This window comes from Ustilaginoidea virens, chromosome 5 (assembly GCF_000687475.1).
Source record: "Ustilaginoidea virens chromosome 5, complete sequence".
NCBI classification, from domain to species: domain Eukaryota; kingdom Fungi; phylum Ascomycota; class Sordariomycetes; order Hypocreales; family Clavicipitaceae; genus Ustilaginoidea; species Ustilaginoidea virens.
Window position 1 is genome coordinate 893,202 of NC_057320.1, and position 15,704 is coordinate 908,905.

Sequence of the window (15,704 nt, forward strand, 5' to 3'; positions counted from 1 at the left end):
TGCTGACGATGGCAATTATACGCGCAAGAAGCAACCTGCCAAGACTCGGATATTCCCGGACAAGATGTCTCTCCAGAAGAATGGTGCCACCGCTGAGGGCGAGGTTTGCGCTTGGTGGTGTTGGTGACAATTTAGAAGGTGTGATGACGAAAAGCCCACTTGATACCCTACCATGAGCTCAACAAGCTACAAGATGGGTCGAAGATCCAAACGGGGAACTGGTTTCTGGATGCAGACGGCAGATGTCCCTCTGGCAAAGGGGTCAGGGAGGCCGCGAGTGCAAATCTTGGGCAGAATCGAGCAAGGAGAGCACCAACAATACCTAAGTACCAGACCTAAGGTAGGTAGGCAGTGGTGATGCACGAGAAGAAAAGCAGCCGACGCCATGGAGCTGCGAGCGACAGGTCAGAGACTGATAGAAGCCTGGCTGCTTTCAATGCGTCTGGTCTTTCGTTTTCGCTTCGGCGGCGCCTTGACTGGCAGGAGTCGAGTCACAGGACTCTCCAGCAGCCAGCCAGCTGTTCGACTCCGGTCCTGCCCGTCCCGCAGCTGGCACAGGAACAATTGGAAAGGGTCAACTCCGAATGCCACCATTGACCTCACCACCATTTCCAATGGGATTCAATGATCTGTGCTGGGTCCCACTATCCGCGCTGACGGTACAGGTACCCTGGGTATGCCGTATGTCGTCAACGGGTTCTGCATGTATGTGGTGGTATGCCCAATGGGCCGTGCCCGTGCTAGGCCACCCACCGCATCAAGCAGCAGATAAACAGCAAATGGAAAAGAGAAGAAGAGAAGAAAAAAAAGAATATGAGAATATGAGAAAATGAGAAAATGAGAAAATAAGGGGCAAAGGAAAAAAGTTCAGCTCGGGCCGGACTGGGCGACTGGGTACTAGGTAGGTAAGGTAGGTAGGTAGGTTAGGTAGGTTAGAGGATAGCAGAGGACGGTTACGGAAAGTGATAAAACCCAGCAACAGCGTATCCAGCGCCATCTTTTGATTCGTTTGAGTCAGGGTGCAAGTGCGAGTGACTGATAGTTACTGATACTGAGTACATGTACGAAGCCATCGAAAACAGGATGAATTGATGAGAAGCCCTCTGGGTGGACGCCGATGTACGGACTACCCCGTAGCCCATCATGCAGGCCCGTTTGCGAGAAGTGGCCTGACTTTCGAGGACCCCGCCGACGATGCTGGCACCTGCAGCCCGCCCGTATAATAGTCACCCCACCTCTTCTGTCCCGCCCTGGCAGATCGTACGATTTGGCCGGCAGCCGCGTCAAACCCCGCCACTTTGGTGGGGCCTGTCCGTGTGGCCGTCTGTCGCGCGCGTCACTGGCAGCCGATGCCTCCAGCTCAGCATTGATGCAGCAAGTTGGCGTGCTCCAAAGGCCGGCATGGCTGTGCGGAGTAGCCAGTGATGTAAGCGGCATAAACATGCTCACGTTTGATGCAAGTATAAAAGGCCTTTCCACGGGCTAGGAGAGCTAGGGAATGCAATACTCTTGGGTCTGGTACCTCCTAGATGCCTCAGGTTGGCGCGCCACATACCCCCACTCCTGTGACGTGACTGCCCCGTTGTCTGGTAGCAGCCGTCGTGACAGCCGTTGTGACAGCCGTTGTGACAGCCGCTGACTCGGGCGGGCATTGGTAGACCGTAAACCATGGAGTTCAAATCCAGCCAAGGTGCTGCGGCGCTGCCTTTGTGACTTGTAGCAGTCTTTTACCGTCACAGCAGGACACTTTCCTATGCACCTCCTGGCAGTACCCCTCTTTTTTTTTTTTTTTTTTTTTTTTTTTTTTCCTTTTTACTTGTTTATTTTTTTTTCCCCTTTGAAATGGCCACATCAGTCTGTTGGCGTTCAACAGTCCTCAAGCCTCTTAATTATTGCAATCATGACCTACCTGTCAAACCCCTGGCTACCTAAGATACAGATACATTAGGTAGACAAGGAGATGGCTAGCGCCATCTAGGGGAATAACACTCTTGCAACCCCCATGTCCGTAGCCGAAGCGCCAGGCATCCAACTTCTAGCGGCCCAAAGAACCTAACTCGAGGTCCTTGCACCAAAATCGGACGCGGCTACGCGACGATCAAAAAAGGCATTAGACCCCTACGTTTCTCTGCGACATCAGGCAAGTGCAAAAGACAATTCCTCCCCAGGTGTACGGGTTTTAGCCCTCAGCTGAAGTCTTGTTGAACCAGCTCGAGCAGGTCGAAACCAACGAAATTACAGTAAGCTTGCTGGCGGCGCGGTGTGATTGGCTCCCGCCCCTGTCGGCCAACGAGTACCGAAAAGGCTCTACTCCGTACATACATACCTAGTACATAGCTGGAGCTTCGAGTCTTCGACTGCCAAACGGCCCCCGAAACCTATCTATCGACAACCTGCCCTGTAGCTTGCATGGGCATGGGCATGGGTCATGGCAAAGCTCGCTCCGCAACCAAGCCCATCTTGAACAGTGGCGACGGGCACGATGCGCTCCTCCGGCATAACCCATCTGTTTTCCCCGGCGGAAGATGCCGAGTCATGCGCGGGCCGCCTGTCCACGTCCAGGATGCGAGCACACACGATGCCGGAGCGAAGGCGCTGGAATCGCTTCCCAAGCCATCTCGGAGGCAAAAACGTGTCGAGGCAAGGTCGACGACACCCTTGTACTAGACCGTGGCCCGCCGTATTGCAGCATCGATAAGCTTGCGACTGTTGCTGCACGCAACGTCGGCAACAAATATGTGTCCTCGCATCCGACACTCGCGTCTTCGTGGCGTCGTGGTCCTTTGCATTGCGCGAGCATTGTCCGTCAAGGGTAGACAATGACTCCAATGGGTTATGGTTGTTGGTGCCAACGTGGACAAGCACGCTGGTTAATACCTGTTACCGACTGCGGACAGAACTCTGGGGGAATGGTCGGCTGCGGCCGCTTTCGGTAGAGGTTTGCCATTTTATATTCGCCCCATGTTGGACATACGCAAGGGCCAACTGCTCATCCCACCATCATGGCCCAGTATCAAATGCTTCTGCCTGAAAATATATCCCCCGATTCAACCCCGCGCAAAAGATTCTAGAAACACAAGGACTGCATACCCGGCCGGACCTGACCAGGCAGGACCTGACGCTTCCAGCGGGACCCAACAAGAATAACATGGTGAGCCAGGAATTGATACAGAAAAGCCCGCGGCCGCACAGCAGCTGTAACCATGTATGACGAGCAAATTCCAACCTGGGCAAGGGCACAATACCTGAGCTCGCTCCTCCCGCAACCCGACGACATCCAGCCACCTTACTTGGCAATGTGAGGCTTCGGTAGGGTCTGCCGGCGCAGGCAGTCACCGCATACTTTAGCTTCATCAATCACCTCGTGCTCCGCAGAGGTCCCCTTGCAGTCTTTAAACATCTGGTCACACCACTTGATTCGATAGTATCCGATGTGCCCACACGCCCATCTCTTGTCCACCTGCGTGCACATATCTATGCTCCCGACAGGCAGATGGTCCGCCCGCGAGCCACACTGGCGTTTTTCTGTCTTTTTCTGTCTTTTTCTGTCTTTTACTGTCTTTTTTTTTTTTTTTTGTTTTCCCTCTTTGCCCCCCCTGGTCTGATGACTCTGATCCGGCGGTGCCTCGTCTCGGTTGCTGTGTGGTGAGAGAGGGTTTAAAAAAGGACTGCTGCCTTGGCAGGTTGAGGGTGCAGTCATGCGAACTTCGTGGGTACTAGATGCCAGCCTCTTGTACGGAGTATCGTGGGCCAAGTCGCGGGTCTTGCGAAAAGGTGTCGAGCCGTCGACGCAGCACGGGAAATGTTGAGCAGGTGTTTCCCCCCCACCCTTTTCCCCCCCCGAATGCCTCGCATGTCCGTGTAATCAAAGCGCACGGAGAAAATCATGCCTCGATTGCCACTGTCTAATAACAGAGAGGCAGCATGAGGAAGCGCCCTGGCAGCAGCTCTACAGATGCGCGTCTCCAGAAGCTGCCGGCAAAGAGGTTTCTGCCAGGAGAAGAAGGTGGGCGTGCCGAAGCCCAGCGGGACAGCAGCCTCGAGAGGAAGAAGTTGAAAGTCGTAAGGGCTCATGGGCGGAGCGGCAACGCCGCGTCGTTGGCAAGGTCGCGCCGCCAGGGGATTTTTATTTCCACAGGCCGCATTGGGGTGCCGCCCCTGTTGCGGTCTGCTGTGTCCTGTGTCTCGTGTCTCGTGTCTTGTTGCGCCTTGTTGCGTTCTGTCGTGTGCGTCGTGTCTGTCGTGTCTCACCATATGCGGGTCATCGCGATCCCCTTCATGGCGCTGTGATGGGGCTGTTTTTTTTTTTTTTTTTTTTTTTGGTCGTGAGGAGCTGTGGGGCAACAACCAGCTTGACCAGTTCTGGTTCAAGTAGGGGAGGATTGAGCCTTGAAGCCCTATGTCGGGTGGATGCAAGATGGGGCACGGATATAGCGCAGCCCTTAATTAGCGGGGCGAAGCCTGGACCATAAACGCAGCGTCCGAGACGGGAAGTGCTTGGATATATCTTGTCAGCTTGATTCAGCTAAGGGCTCGGTACAAGCCTTTGCAGCTTTATTTCCAAGCGGGCAGCGTGAGGGTGTGTGTGGGAGGGTGGCGGGCGAGTGAGTGATGCGATGCGATGCGATGCGATGCGATGCGATGCGATGCGCAGGACGGCTCAGGCTTTCCAGTCGGCAGCATCCGTACGGAGTACTCGGTTTCATGTTGGGGGGGGTTGACTGGGTTAAAAAGGGAAAAAAAAAAAAAAGGCAAAAAAAGGCAAAAAGGCAAAAAGGCAAAAAGCAAAACCGCCGGCAATTGGCACGCGGTGCAAGGTGGGGGGTGGGAAGGGGGGAACTGGCTGGGGCTGGCTGGGGCTGGCTGGGGCTGCGCTGGCATGGCAAGTGGAAAACCAAAAAAGGCGCCCCCGCAACGAGTCTGGTCCGAGACTCCGAGTTGACCCATGGATTTCCCCATTGTTTCCGGCCAACGATGATGCTTGAATGGCTGGCTCTTTTTGTCGTCGCCCTCCCACCGGTGACTGCAGTACGGAGTACGTCAATGCTTTAACTCCGCACTCCTCACAATCCCAATCCCACATGCAGGAAACAGCGCTGTGGCGCCTGGCAAAAGCGGGTGGCGGCTTGACCTTGTGCTGCGCCAAACTGTCTGGTGACGCCACACCAAATGCGGCTCTGGCTCTACCGGGCTCCCTACATGTATGCTTCCATATGCCTCCATATGCCTCCATATGCTTGCCATACTTTGGACCATGACGATTCGCCCGGAGCGGCAGCTCTGTTGCGCATGCCTCATGGCTACGCCCAGCAGCAAACGGACCAGGCAGTCAATCAGCATGCCGGCCCATCGGCCATCGGGAAGAAAACATTTGACTGCTTGTCCGCTTCATCCCCATGCTGCGATGCCAATGTCCGGGCGAACAATAGCCATGCCTGGGTCGGCCGCAGGGCGGTTGTTTTGTTCGGCAGCCGGCACTGGCAGCTGCGAGCAACTCGAAACCTTTTGCTCCTTCCCTCCTTCCTTCCTTCCTTCCATATCGCCGCGCGTCGGCTCTTCGAACACTTGTAAATTGCCTTGTTTCGCCTTGCTTGCCACTTTTCGTCTTGCTCTTTTGCTTCTTCCAGGTTCCCTTTCAAGATAGAACCCCCGCCGCAATTTCCATGATCGCAGTATGCCACGTCCGAGGTGGTGAGACACAATCCGCATCTGATTCGCCCAGACAAGGCCCACGAAACAAAGATTCGGAAGGAGGGGAACAAAAAAAGGGTTGTTAAAAAAAATGAAAGGCTTTGCGACTGCTTCCCTCGGGGCTGTTCTGTTCTTTTCTCATCCCCTAGAAGCTCTCAGGTGGCCGAATGCTAGGCCGCTTCCTGGTAGGATATATTCAAACCCCACAACGTTCCGATCCGGCGAGATTGCACCTCGAGTCTAACGGATATCCCAAAGTGAACGGGCTCGCGGATGGGGAATCGCCATTATCAACAGCCTCTCTCCATCTGCGCCCCTCAAATTCCAACGTCTACGCAACGGCGCTCGTCGAGCTCCAGGAGCTAGAGTTGGAGCCTCTCTGCCACAGGGTTGCCGCTCGACTGCTGGTGACAAACTGCCAGCTGCTAGATGGACGGAATGACGCGACCGTCATGACGGACACGGGCCGAGCAGCAAGGGACTTTGTAGATTCATTTGCGGCCAGTTTGGCGATTTGCGATCTCGAAAGAGCAAGCTTCCCAATACCAGCATCTTGCTCCAAGTTCCGCGAAGGCGTGCTGGCAACGCTGCCAGCCCCGCTGAAGCCGCAGCTGCACGTCATGACGAGTGAAATCGACAGCTGTCTCGAAGGCCTGGCGAGATCCGATTCGGCATGGAGCACCTGGGTGAGTTACCGCCACAAGGCGCTCAGATTTTGCGAAGCGTCTAGAGCGGATAACGAAAAAGGTAGGAGAGAGAAAAGGCTGGAGCTTGCCTACGAATGACCAGCTTACATGCCCAACGCAGATCAACACATTCGGCTCCATAAGAAACTCGCCCAGATCTTGGAACGGCTTACAAGCCAGGCCGAGACTGAGTCCCGCGCTCGGGCTGAGCATTTCGACAGTCTGCTGCGGCAGTCGGCAGAAAAGGCGCAATCCTTGACGCAGCAGACGGACAGGCTGGCCGAGCGCGTCTCGCAAGTTGACCAACTCGTATCCAACATGCTTCAATCAAAGTCCAAGGTACCGACGACTCCTTTCACTACGTCATTACTATCTGTAGTCATGGTTTTAGATATAGTGCCCTTCTATATCTTTTTGGCCAAGTGCATCGGCGCTGACATGTTTGCAAGGAAACCGAGCTGGCTCTCCATGACGGCATGCAAGGGGTAAGGTCCCTCCAGCGGCTAATGCAACGAGCATTTCATGAAATGGCAGTCAGAGAGAAGACAATAGCCGCCATCTACGCATCTTCTCTAGATGAAGTCAAGGCGCAGGCGGTTGGCGATGCCAAAGCAGTCATGCAGGTTTTCCAGGGGCTGGCAGCGTCCGCCACCGTCCTCCAAACCCAGCTCGTCAGTAAGAGGACACCACCACCATCCAACGGACCATCCTGACAGTTGTTGAAGGCAAAGCACGAGGACCAAATGCATTCGGTCAGCCGGAGACAAGAGCAAGTACTTCAGGTATGCCTGCCCATTTCCCTGCCCTGCTCTGCCCTGCTCGCCGCTGACCTTTGCCCAAGACGATGGGGAAGCTCAGCAACCTAGCGGATCGGATTACGGAAAAGCAAAGGTCTCACGAGCTGTTGATGGAGTCGACGCAAAACAGGACGTTTGAGATACTGGGCTCGCTGGAAACGGCCACGTCATCGGTCAGCGCTCTTCAGATGCCCTTGGTCCAGCTCGGTTGGACCAGCTGGGTTCCGTACATTGTCTGCCCGACAGCGTCTCTTGTTCTCGGCTCATACGGGCTGCCGCCGTCCATGACGCGGAACCTGCTGCTTCTGAGCATTGGTAAGAAGGAAGCACATCCTCGCGTCCGTTTCTGGTTCCACGCTGAACGAGCTTTTGCAGGCGAGGCGGCCGGCTATTACGTGGCGTCGATGAAGACGCACAAGAGCGAAACGTGGACAACATGCATGCCAGCGGGGCGTTTTGCAGAGGGGCGTCAGTCGGCGAAACGCAACGAGGATTAATGACATCTGAGCCATACATATCACCATCGTCGTCATCATCATCATCATCATTATTATCTACACAGACGTCCGAACCCTGGCAACGGCCGCCGGCGACGCAACACGAAAATTTTGCTGCTGGAAAGGAAACGAGCGTGAAAAACACAACTATACGGGGGCCAGGTTCGGAGTTGACGGGGGGTTTTTTTTCCTTTTTTTTTCCCATCTCATTGGATGGTGGGCCTTTGCCACCAGAGTTCTGACGGGGTGCTTTGCACGCATCTTGGGGGTTTATCTGAGAAGCAAGCAGGCTGGGAGGCCGAGCCGAGCCGAGCCGAGCCGAGCCATTTTATTTTATTTTTAGACCGACTTCAAGTAGCTTCCAAAACAAGTCAAAACAAGTCAAAACAAGTTTCTCTGATGACAAAGTGCGCGCCGGCAACGCGGTTCGCATCAGCGGCGTTGATGTCCCCAGCTTACTTAGGCCCTGGATTGCCACACGCCGACTTCAGGGGCAGCCATCTAGCCTTGCGACCGCCCAGCCAACCTTTGATACGCTGCCAGAGGCCTCCGTCGCTGGTAGTAGCAGTGGTGTCGAGAGACCAAAGTCGAAGTTGATTCGCCGGAGGGGGCGGTGTTGCGGTCCGCCATCGTCGAGGGTGCCCTGCAGACGAGCAGGTCAAGTCGGCTTGCTGCTCATCAGGATGCCATTCTACCTGGAATCCAAGTAGCCGCCCAGGCTGGGACAGGCACGTTGGGGGGGGAGGCTGAGTTCGAGTCGGGCGCTTTGTCCGTGTAAGCGAGGCAAGCTGTGCGTGGCGGAAGCAAAAAGCAGGACAAACTCGCCTGGGTGCGGGCCGCGCGAGTGACCGTCATCAGCCAGACACGCGCGCCGACGCCAACAGCCACCACAATAAGATGCAGTCCACGAAGAAGCGGCGGGCGGGGCGAACACGAACAGGCCCTCCCCCCCCCCCCCCCCCGCACTAACCATCACGGTCTCTCGAAAGCTCGAAAGTAGAAGAGGACCTCGTGCGGGGATGCGCGTTGGGACGGGCTGCCAAGTACTGACGCAGCAGGGCGACGGCATCGTGGGTATGCTTGGCGGCGGCTTGATTCGGAGACGGCGATTTGCTGCGAGGCCTGAACGAGGCGGGCAGCGAGCGCTTTGCGCCTCGGTCGCTTCCTCGTAGGCTCGGCCTGCTTGGTTGCGAAGGCTTGGGCGTGCCGCCGGAAAAACCCCGCTGTTGGCCAGGTTCCGCCCTGCGAGGTCTGTTCAAGTTGAGAGGGATTGGGCTGGTGTTGATGGCCTCGGAAAGAAGCTTTGGTGGTGGCGGGCTGCCGTCGGACAATCTGGCGGGAATCTTGAGGCGTGGCGGGGGCTTGGGGGAGGTCTCTGACACGGCGTCTTCCGAGCCGTCTCCCCGGTTCTCCTCAATGGCAGCAGGCACCTCTACCGAGGGCGCGACTTGGCTGGGATCGGCACTACGTGGTCGGTTCATTTGCAGTGCCGCTGTCTGACCGCACGGGGATTCAGACCTAGGCAGGGCCAACCTGTCTTCGGGAGTGGAAGGAATCACAGCCGCGTGACTCAAGCGCCTTCGTTTCGAGGGGTTCTGCTGGTTCTGCGGGCTCCGCATCGAGGGCAGTATTTCGGGCTCCTCCAAAAGCCTCTTCTGATCGCGTGCAGCTGGAGATGATATGGGAACCACGTCCTGCGACGACTCCGTATCAGCATCTCCGTCGCGAGCCGATTCGGCATCGCTCGCGGCGAAAAAGGCGGATGATGCCTCGAAAAAGTCGGCCAGGTTGTGCTCGAAGCACGCTTGCAGCTCGGTTAGTACATGCTGGTTATTCGGCCAGTCGAAGCCGACATCTTGCGCGACCTTTTCCCACTCCACTTCTTGTGCAAACGCCTTTTGCGAATTCACAGCTCGACCGAGACGGTATAAATCGACAGCCTGGTCTTCGATCCTAGGCTCGAGCTGGACATTCGCTCCTGTGGCCTCGATGAAAGCACAAAGGTCGTCATAAAATTCGCCTCTCATGTCCGATTCCGCCTCCCCTTGACCGCCATCGCTCTGAGCGGCAAGACGGGGGACTGCTTCTACCTGCTTTTGCGGATTCCTGGGTAATGATGGAGAGGGAGGCCTGGTTCCAGCAACAGCTGACGAGGTAGGTGGTGGGCAAGCCGCGGCCCGCTCAGGGCTGCGAGTCTGTTGGTCGGTTGACGAAGCCCGCGTAGCTCCCGCCTCTCCGGGGTCGCGAGCCTGTGCCTTCTCCGGCTTGTCTCGATTACAGGTCGAAGGACAAGACGAGCTAGAAGTTTGCCTGGCAATGTCTGCTGCCGACAAGGCTAGCTTCCTCAGATCAGCGTTGGAGAGACCAGAGAGTTGTTTGACGTATCTTGTTCGCCAGGACTGCCAAGTATGCCGCGGATGCTACCAGGTCAGTACTGCATGCAATAAGGGAAGGGGAAAAAAAAAAGACACCGGGTTCAGAGAGAAACCGTACAGTTTCCGCGAAATCCTGGTAGATTTGGATACCAGAGCGGTTGCTACCATGGGACAAGACCCAGTTCGCCAGAGCCGCGTCATCAGCAGCTGAGAACGGGGTCCTTGTTGATTTCAACGGAGCAGATGTCCTTCCGCTCCCTCGGGATCCTGAAGTTGCCGGGCGGCCCAGAATGCGATAGCGATCGGTTAGCTGGGCGGTGCCGTTCCTTACTGAATCCGCAATGTACGTCCAAGAATACGAGTCCGGGGGAGCGTCTCTTCTGGCGTGGTCCGCAATGAGCATGTGTGCGTCCTTCTCCAAGCGCGCGACGGCGCCTCCGTTACTCTGCGCATCCGAGTTAGGAGTTAGATTGCGACGAGGTCAGAATCTCGAATCATGGACAGTACCTTGATGAGGTTGATAATGTCATTCCTCCTAGGCACTTTTAGCGCGACCCAAAAGACCATGTCCTTGAAAATGGTCCCTCCCGACGAGCTTCCGACGCCATTGTAGGCGATGCCTCCCGCCATGGCGTGTTAGACTATTTGGAACGACTGTTGTAGCAGGCGGCATATGATTGAGCCGGTCACTGAGCCACTCGTGGGCAAGATTGCAGCTGGCGGAAAGAAATGCGGACAACGCGCATTTCAACAGACTTTGTCTCAGGAAAGCCTCGCCTCACCTGCCACGATGGACGCGTGATGCAGTTCACGCAATCACGTGGCAGCCATTTGGGGGAGTAAAAGGGTGGGCCTCGGGCAAGGGCCAATCACTTGCAAGCCAAGTACGCCAAGCACGGAGTACCGGCGGGAGTACCTACGGAGGCGCTGGCAAGAGGGCATTCCAAGAAGTCGCGGATAAGTATCCATCCGGACAACGTACCCCGTCCATCAGCTTCAACCGCTCAAGTTTGGTTTTCAGGATTTCTCGAGACTTCTTCTCCAGCCTCTGGCCTTTGTACTCCGTTTGTCCATGGGAAAAGCGACGGTAAAAAAGGGAAAGCAGTAGATCCCATAACGTAAACAAGAGCTTTGTCTCGCGGGCGTCAGCGTGGCCCCATTCGCAACGAACAACATGGCACTGTGACCGAGGTGCCTTTTTTTTTCCTCGTTATGATTTTTATATACGCAACCAGATCGCCTTGCTGAACTTCTCTCGATAGGCTGCATCTGTCGCATAGAGTCGATCCCGCTGGCCCAGGCGAGGGCTAACCAACAGGCAGGACCGAGCAGAACTGCCTCGCTGCTTACATAGCAAAGTCCAGAATCTCACCAAGTCACCGACCACCCCCATCGGCAACGCCATGATCTCTCTGCGCTGGGCACTCGCAGCCATCCTCGCCGTCAGCTTTGCCGTCTTTGTGACCTTTTTCGGACGCCTGCCCGCGCTGAGGTACTACTCCAAACCCAAAACCTTTCGCAAAGTCGCGTCGCGATTTTCCCCCTCCGGCCTTTGCACGACGTTGCTAATCTCCAAACCACACCGTAGGCGGACACCCATCGGGCTTTTGCATCGCCTCCTATGGATCCACATACCCAGTGTGCTCCTGGCCGTCGACGACAGGGTCGCGTCGAAGAGGATATCAAAGTCATTCTCCAGATTCGGCCATTTCCTGGCGCACGATCGTCATCCCACTGTTGTTGTACGTTTTCGGCACCCGGCTTATATATATATATGGATATATTTCTTTATTGTATCTTATTTTCCCCCGCTCACAGACGACTGTCTGACCTTTTCCCGATTTGTTCTGCACATAGATATTCTTCCTTGTCCTCATGGCCGGCGGCGAGTACCTCTACATCCCCCCCGTCTGGCATCGCCTCAGCCTCCTCACCAAGTCGACCGTCGCCCTCGCCGTCTGCCTCCCCTACCTGTTCCTCTATCTCTCGTGCGCCGCTGACCCCGGGTACATCACGCGCGAAAACCACCCGTACCACATGTCGCTCTACCCCTACGACCACGCCCTCTTCCACCCCGGCGCCGAATGCACGACCTGCGGCTTCCTCAAGCCCCCGCGCTCCAAGCACTGCAGCGTGTGCAAGCGCTGCGTGGCCAAGGCCGACCACCACTGCATCTTCATCAACTCGTGCGTCGGGTACGCCAACCAGCGCTGGTTCATCATGCTCCTGGCCTCGACGGCCGTCCTGTGCACCTACGGAGGCGTCCTCGGCGCCTGCTTGCTCTCCGCCCCCATCAGGGAGCACTTCGTCGACTGGTCGCCCTGGCACCCCGCCAGGCACGGCTGGAGCATGTACCTCGTCATCTGGGGCTGGGGCATGCAAGCAAACATCGGGCTGGGCGCTACGGCCCTGCTGGCCGGGTTGACGGCCCCCCTGGTCTGGGGCCTTCTGGCGTACACCCTGTACCTTGCGTACTGTGGCACGACCACAAACGAATCGCTCAAGTGGGCCGTCATCAGGGACGACATTGGCGATGGCTATGTCTTCCGTCGAAGCATGTCCCTCGCGAGGCACAGGGACCTGATCCAGGAGCCTTTGTGCGCACGATGGCCCGCAACACCAGCGATGGCTCTGGCCGCCACCAACGATGGCAATCCTCCAGCAGCGAGCCTCCGGCTTGCTGGAGACGGCGACTGGGAGCGAGTGTGGAGTTTGAAGCATGTTGAAAATCTGTACGACCTGGGACTGTGCGATAACTTGGCGGACATCTTTATCAAGGACTACGCATTTGGAGCAGCAATGCATCAAGAAAATGCTGCTGCTGCCGCTGAAAGAAGCACTCGAAGCATCCATCCAACACCGTTCCAGGATACGAGTCTGCGCAATCTTGGGACCGATGCGGCAAAAACGGAAAAGTTATAAAAAAAGAAAAAGAAAGAAAAGAAAAGGAAAGAAAAGAATAAAAGAGGGCAGGCAGGCTTGTCGTGTGTACAGCGACATAGAAATGGTACATCAGACTCTACGCAGCGAGTGAAGCCTCCAAACCAGTTCCAAGGTAACAGTTATACAAACATGAAGGCCTTTCCAATATCGGCATGTAATCGTATAATGTGTGTAATTCTTCTCGGCGTTGCTCATGTGCATCGTCATAACCCCCACGCATCTATCTAGATCTTGAATAGACCTCTCTCAAGACAGCACCAATAATAGCCAGCCGTCCAGCCGCCGTCCAGCCGCCGTCCATCCGCCGCCATGGCAGGGACGACAACTTCCCTCCCCATGTCCCTTGCCCCCTTCTAGAGCGCATCGTGGGCATGTGTGGTTGTTTACATATCCATCTCTTGGAATAACTTTTTCGCCCCAAGCACCTTGTTACAATATAGTGCCGAATCTGTTGGCCCACAGTTAGTGACTTGCACGTCAAGGCTTCAAGCGCCCGATTCTTCTGCTCACCCAAAAGTCTGCTTGATACTCTTCACGTAATACTCCAACCAGTTCCGCTTGGTGACCTCTTCCTGGCCAACGGGCACGCCGTCCCAGGTGACGCGCATGACAGTAACGTGATCGACATCGTTCTGGTCAAACTCTATCTGAAGCTTGGAAAAATGGCCAGCCGGCCACTGACTCAGACGCCAGCTCTGCACAACCTTTTTGCCTGGTTCAAGCTCAAGGTATTCTCCGGAAACATTGCCGCCGAAAAGCTCAAACTTGCCGCCCGTTTTTGCGCCCTCAAAGACCTTTGGGGGCGAGCGGGTGAAAGCAGCCAAGCGTTGAGGGTCAACAAAGGTTTGGTACAACTCATCGGCCGTGGTTCGAAACTCTTCATTGTCCGTCACCGTCTTCGTGTTAATGATGCCAGAAGTGCTAATCGAGGCCTTTGTAGAATGCGAGGGGTTGGGGGTCGAAGACTGAGGGTGAAGCTTAGGAGTCGAGAAGCCGCTCGAAGGGTTAGAGCCGGCGGCATGCTGGATGTCTTTTCCATGTTCCTCAATGAGGGCCGGGGCGAGTTTTGGGAACTGCTTGCGCAACTGGGGCACGAGCTTGGAGCGGACAAGGTCTTTCACCGGCTGTTTTTCCTTGGCATCGGAAAAGATGTCGACCTCAAACTGAAAAAGCGTATGAGCGTTGGGCTCGGTGAACAAGGCATTGCGCAAACGTCCAAAACGTCGCAGAAAGACGAACGGAGACGTACCACGTAGTCGTCCTCATCGGTATCATGTGCGACCTCGGGTATGGTGATGGTTCCAGTAACCTCATCCGCGTCCGGTGCAGATCCTACGATGGGTAAGCCTAAGCTAATACTCTGTTACAAAACTACTGAGAATTCACGCGGCGGCCTTACCAGAGTACTCCAGGACGAGCTTGACGTCGAAGATGGTGATGACTTTGCCTTTTCTTTGACTGACGTCGACGTCGCCATCCATACTCTGGACTTTGCTGATCTTGGCTTCTACGTCGCCATCCTTGGCTTCAATACTTGTTAGGTTCTGCTCGAACCATTGCAATGCCCACTGGGAAACGTCCTTGTTCACCCAATGCCAGTTGTTGGGGTTGTGCAGAACCATGGCGAGGAGCCGCTGGCGTTGAGGAATCTACCGGACAGAGGATGCTGAGAAGGGTGAATATGTTAGCGTTACGCTCTCCCGCAGGATGATGCCGCGTGGGCGGGCAGATGAAGGAGATGAAAAAGTTTCCACAGTTTGCGAATCAGAATTGGTCGTAGACCACAGCAATGTTTGGTCATCAATGAAGGGAGTACAAGTCACTCTATGACTGGTGCCAGCTGGTGTCTCATCATGTAGAACTGGGACAGGGTAAGGGCTGAGCTGAGGAGAGAGCTCGACTTACAGTATGGCGACGGACTGAAGGGTGAGAATAGCTGAGTTGTGAGATATGAAGATGCAGCTCAAGCGAAACGGGTGATGAATGATGCAACGCGGAAGGAGGGAAGAAGTCAAATACTGCGAAGCTCAGAATGCTCTAGAATTTTAAGAGCTTTGTGCCCCCGCCCGTCCCTGATGAAAGTGGGGCGACTGCACCTTCTAGTAAGGCATGCATGGCATGGTGGCAGCCTGGCAGGCATGCTTGAGGTCGGATAGCTCCATGTCCATTACGACATTTGTGACTGGAATAAAGATGAAGGAAAAGTGACGAAAATAAGAACAAGATAAAAGCCCTTTTCAGTGATCCACTTTGGCTGCCAGGTACCTATGAAGCGTTTCGTTGTTTGTATGCACGTGACGAATGAGTTGACGGGGCAACACCCTCCAAGGAGAACTGAGCATTTTGCAGATCTGCGACGGATTTGAGCGCACCACACGATGCAACAACGATTTCAACGCCTGGGCGGCCTGTAGATTGGAACGTGATGACTGTTTGTCGGACCTCGTTCCACGTGTGAAAAAGGGGGGGAAAAAAAGAAGAAGAAGAAGGAGGCGGAGGAGGAGGAGGAGGAGGAGGAGGAGCATCTTCGGTCGGTCCCGTTGCCAGGACATTCTCTCGCGCAAGTCTCGAATCTTCTCGAGGCCAGATAGATGCATGCCTCGTTCATAGCCTTGACGGGACACCACGGAACGGAGATGCTGGATTGCCGAGCACCATGAAACTTGTCCACATCCTCGGCGTCGATAGTCTTGTATTGTTGAACATGTGTGCGCT

At 55.4% G+C, this 15,704-nt stretch overlaps 4 protein-coding genes across 4 annotated transcripts; 2 read left to right on the top strand and 2 right to left on the bottom strand.

The window, feature by feature from the left end:
* Window positions 1-5,782: 5,782 nt before the first annotated feature.
* On the top strand, window positions 5,783-7,671 carry UV8b_06242 (uncharacterized protein; the record flags this gene model as incomplete). Its single annotated transcript, XM_043143739.1, has 7 exons — window positions 5,783-5,876; window positions 5,950-6,438; window positions 6,499-6,716; window positions 6,827-7,048; window positions 7,103-7,159; window positions 7,219-7,489; window positions 7,550-7,671. The coding sequence occupies 7 exons, from the start codon at window positions 5,783-5,785 to the stop codon at window positions 7,669-7,671; spliced, it is 1,473 nt and encodes a 490-aa protein (XP_042999674.1).
* A 965-nt stretch (window positions 7,672-8,636) lies between these two features.
* Window positions 8,637-10,676, bottom strand: UV8b_06243 (uncharacterized protein; the record flags this gene model as incomplete). The annotated part of the gene is made up of 3 exons (XM_043143740.1): window positions 8,637-10,091; window positions 10,165-10,491; window positions 10,554-10,676. 3 exons carry the CDS (start codon window positions 10,674-10,676, stop codon window positions 8,637-8,639), a joined length of 1,905 nt encoding a protein of 634 aa, XP_042999675.1.
* A 773-nt stretch (window positions 10,677-11,449) lies between these two features.
* On the top strand, window positions 11,450-12,968 carry UV8b_06244 (uncharacterized protein; the record flags this gene model as incomplete). The annotated part of the gene is made up of 3 exons (XM_043143741.1): window positions 11,450-11,538; window positions 11,635-11,788; window positions 11,904-12,968. 3 exons carry the CDS (start codon window positions 11,450-11,452, stop codon window positions 12,966-12,968), a joined length of 1,308 nt encoding a protein of 435 aa, XP_042999676.1.
* A 527-nt stretch (window positions 12,969-13,495) lies between these two features.
* Window positions 13,496-14,611, bottom strand: UV8b_06245 (uncharacterized protein; the record flags this gene model as incomplete). The annotated part of the gene is made up of 3 exons (XM_043143742.1): window positions 13,496-14,152; window positions 14,239-14,321; window positions 14,389-14,611. 3 exons carry the CDS (start codon window positions 14,609-14,611, stop codon window positions 13,496-13,498), a joined length of 963 nt encoding a protein of 320 aa, XP_042999677.1.
* Between the last annotated feature and the right edge of the window lie 1,093 nt (window positions 14,612-15,704).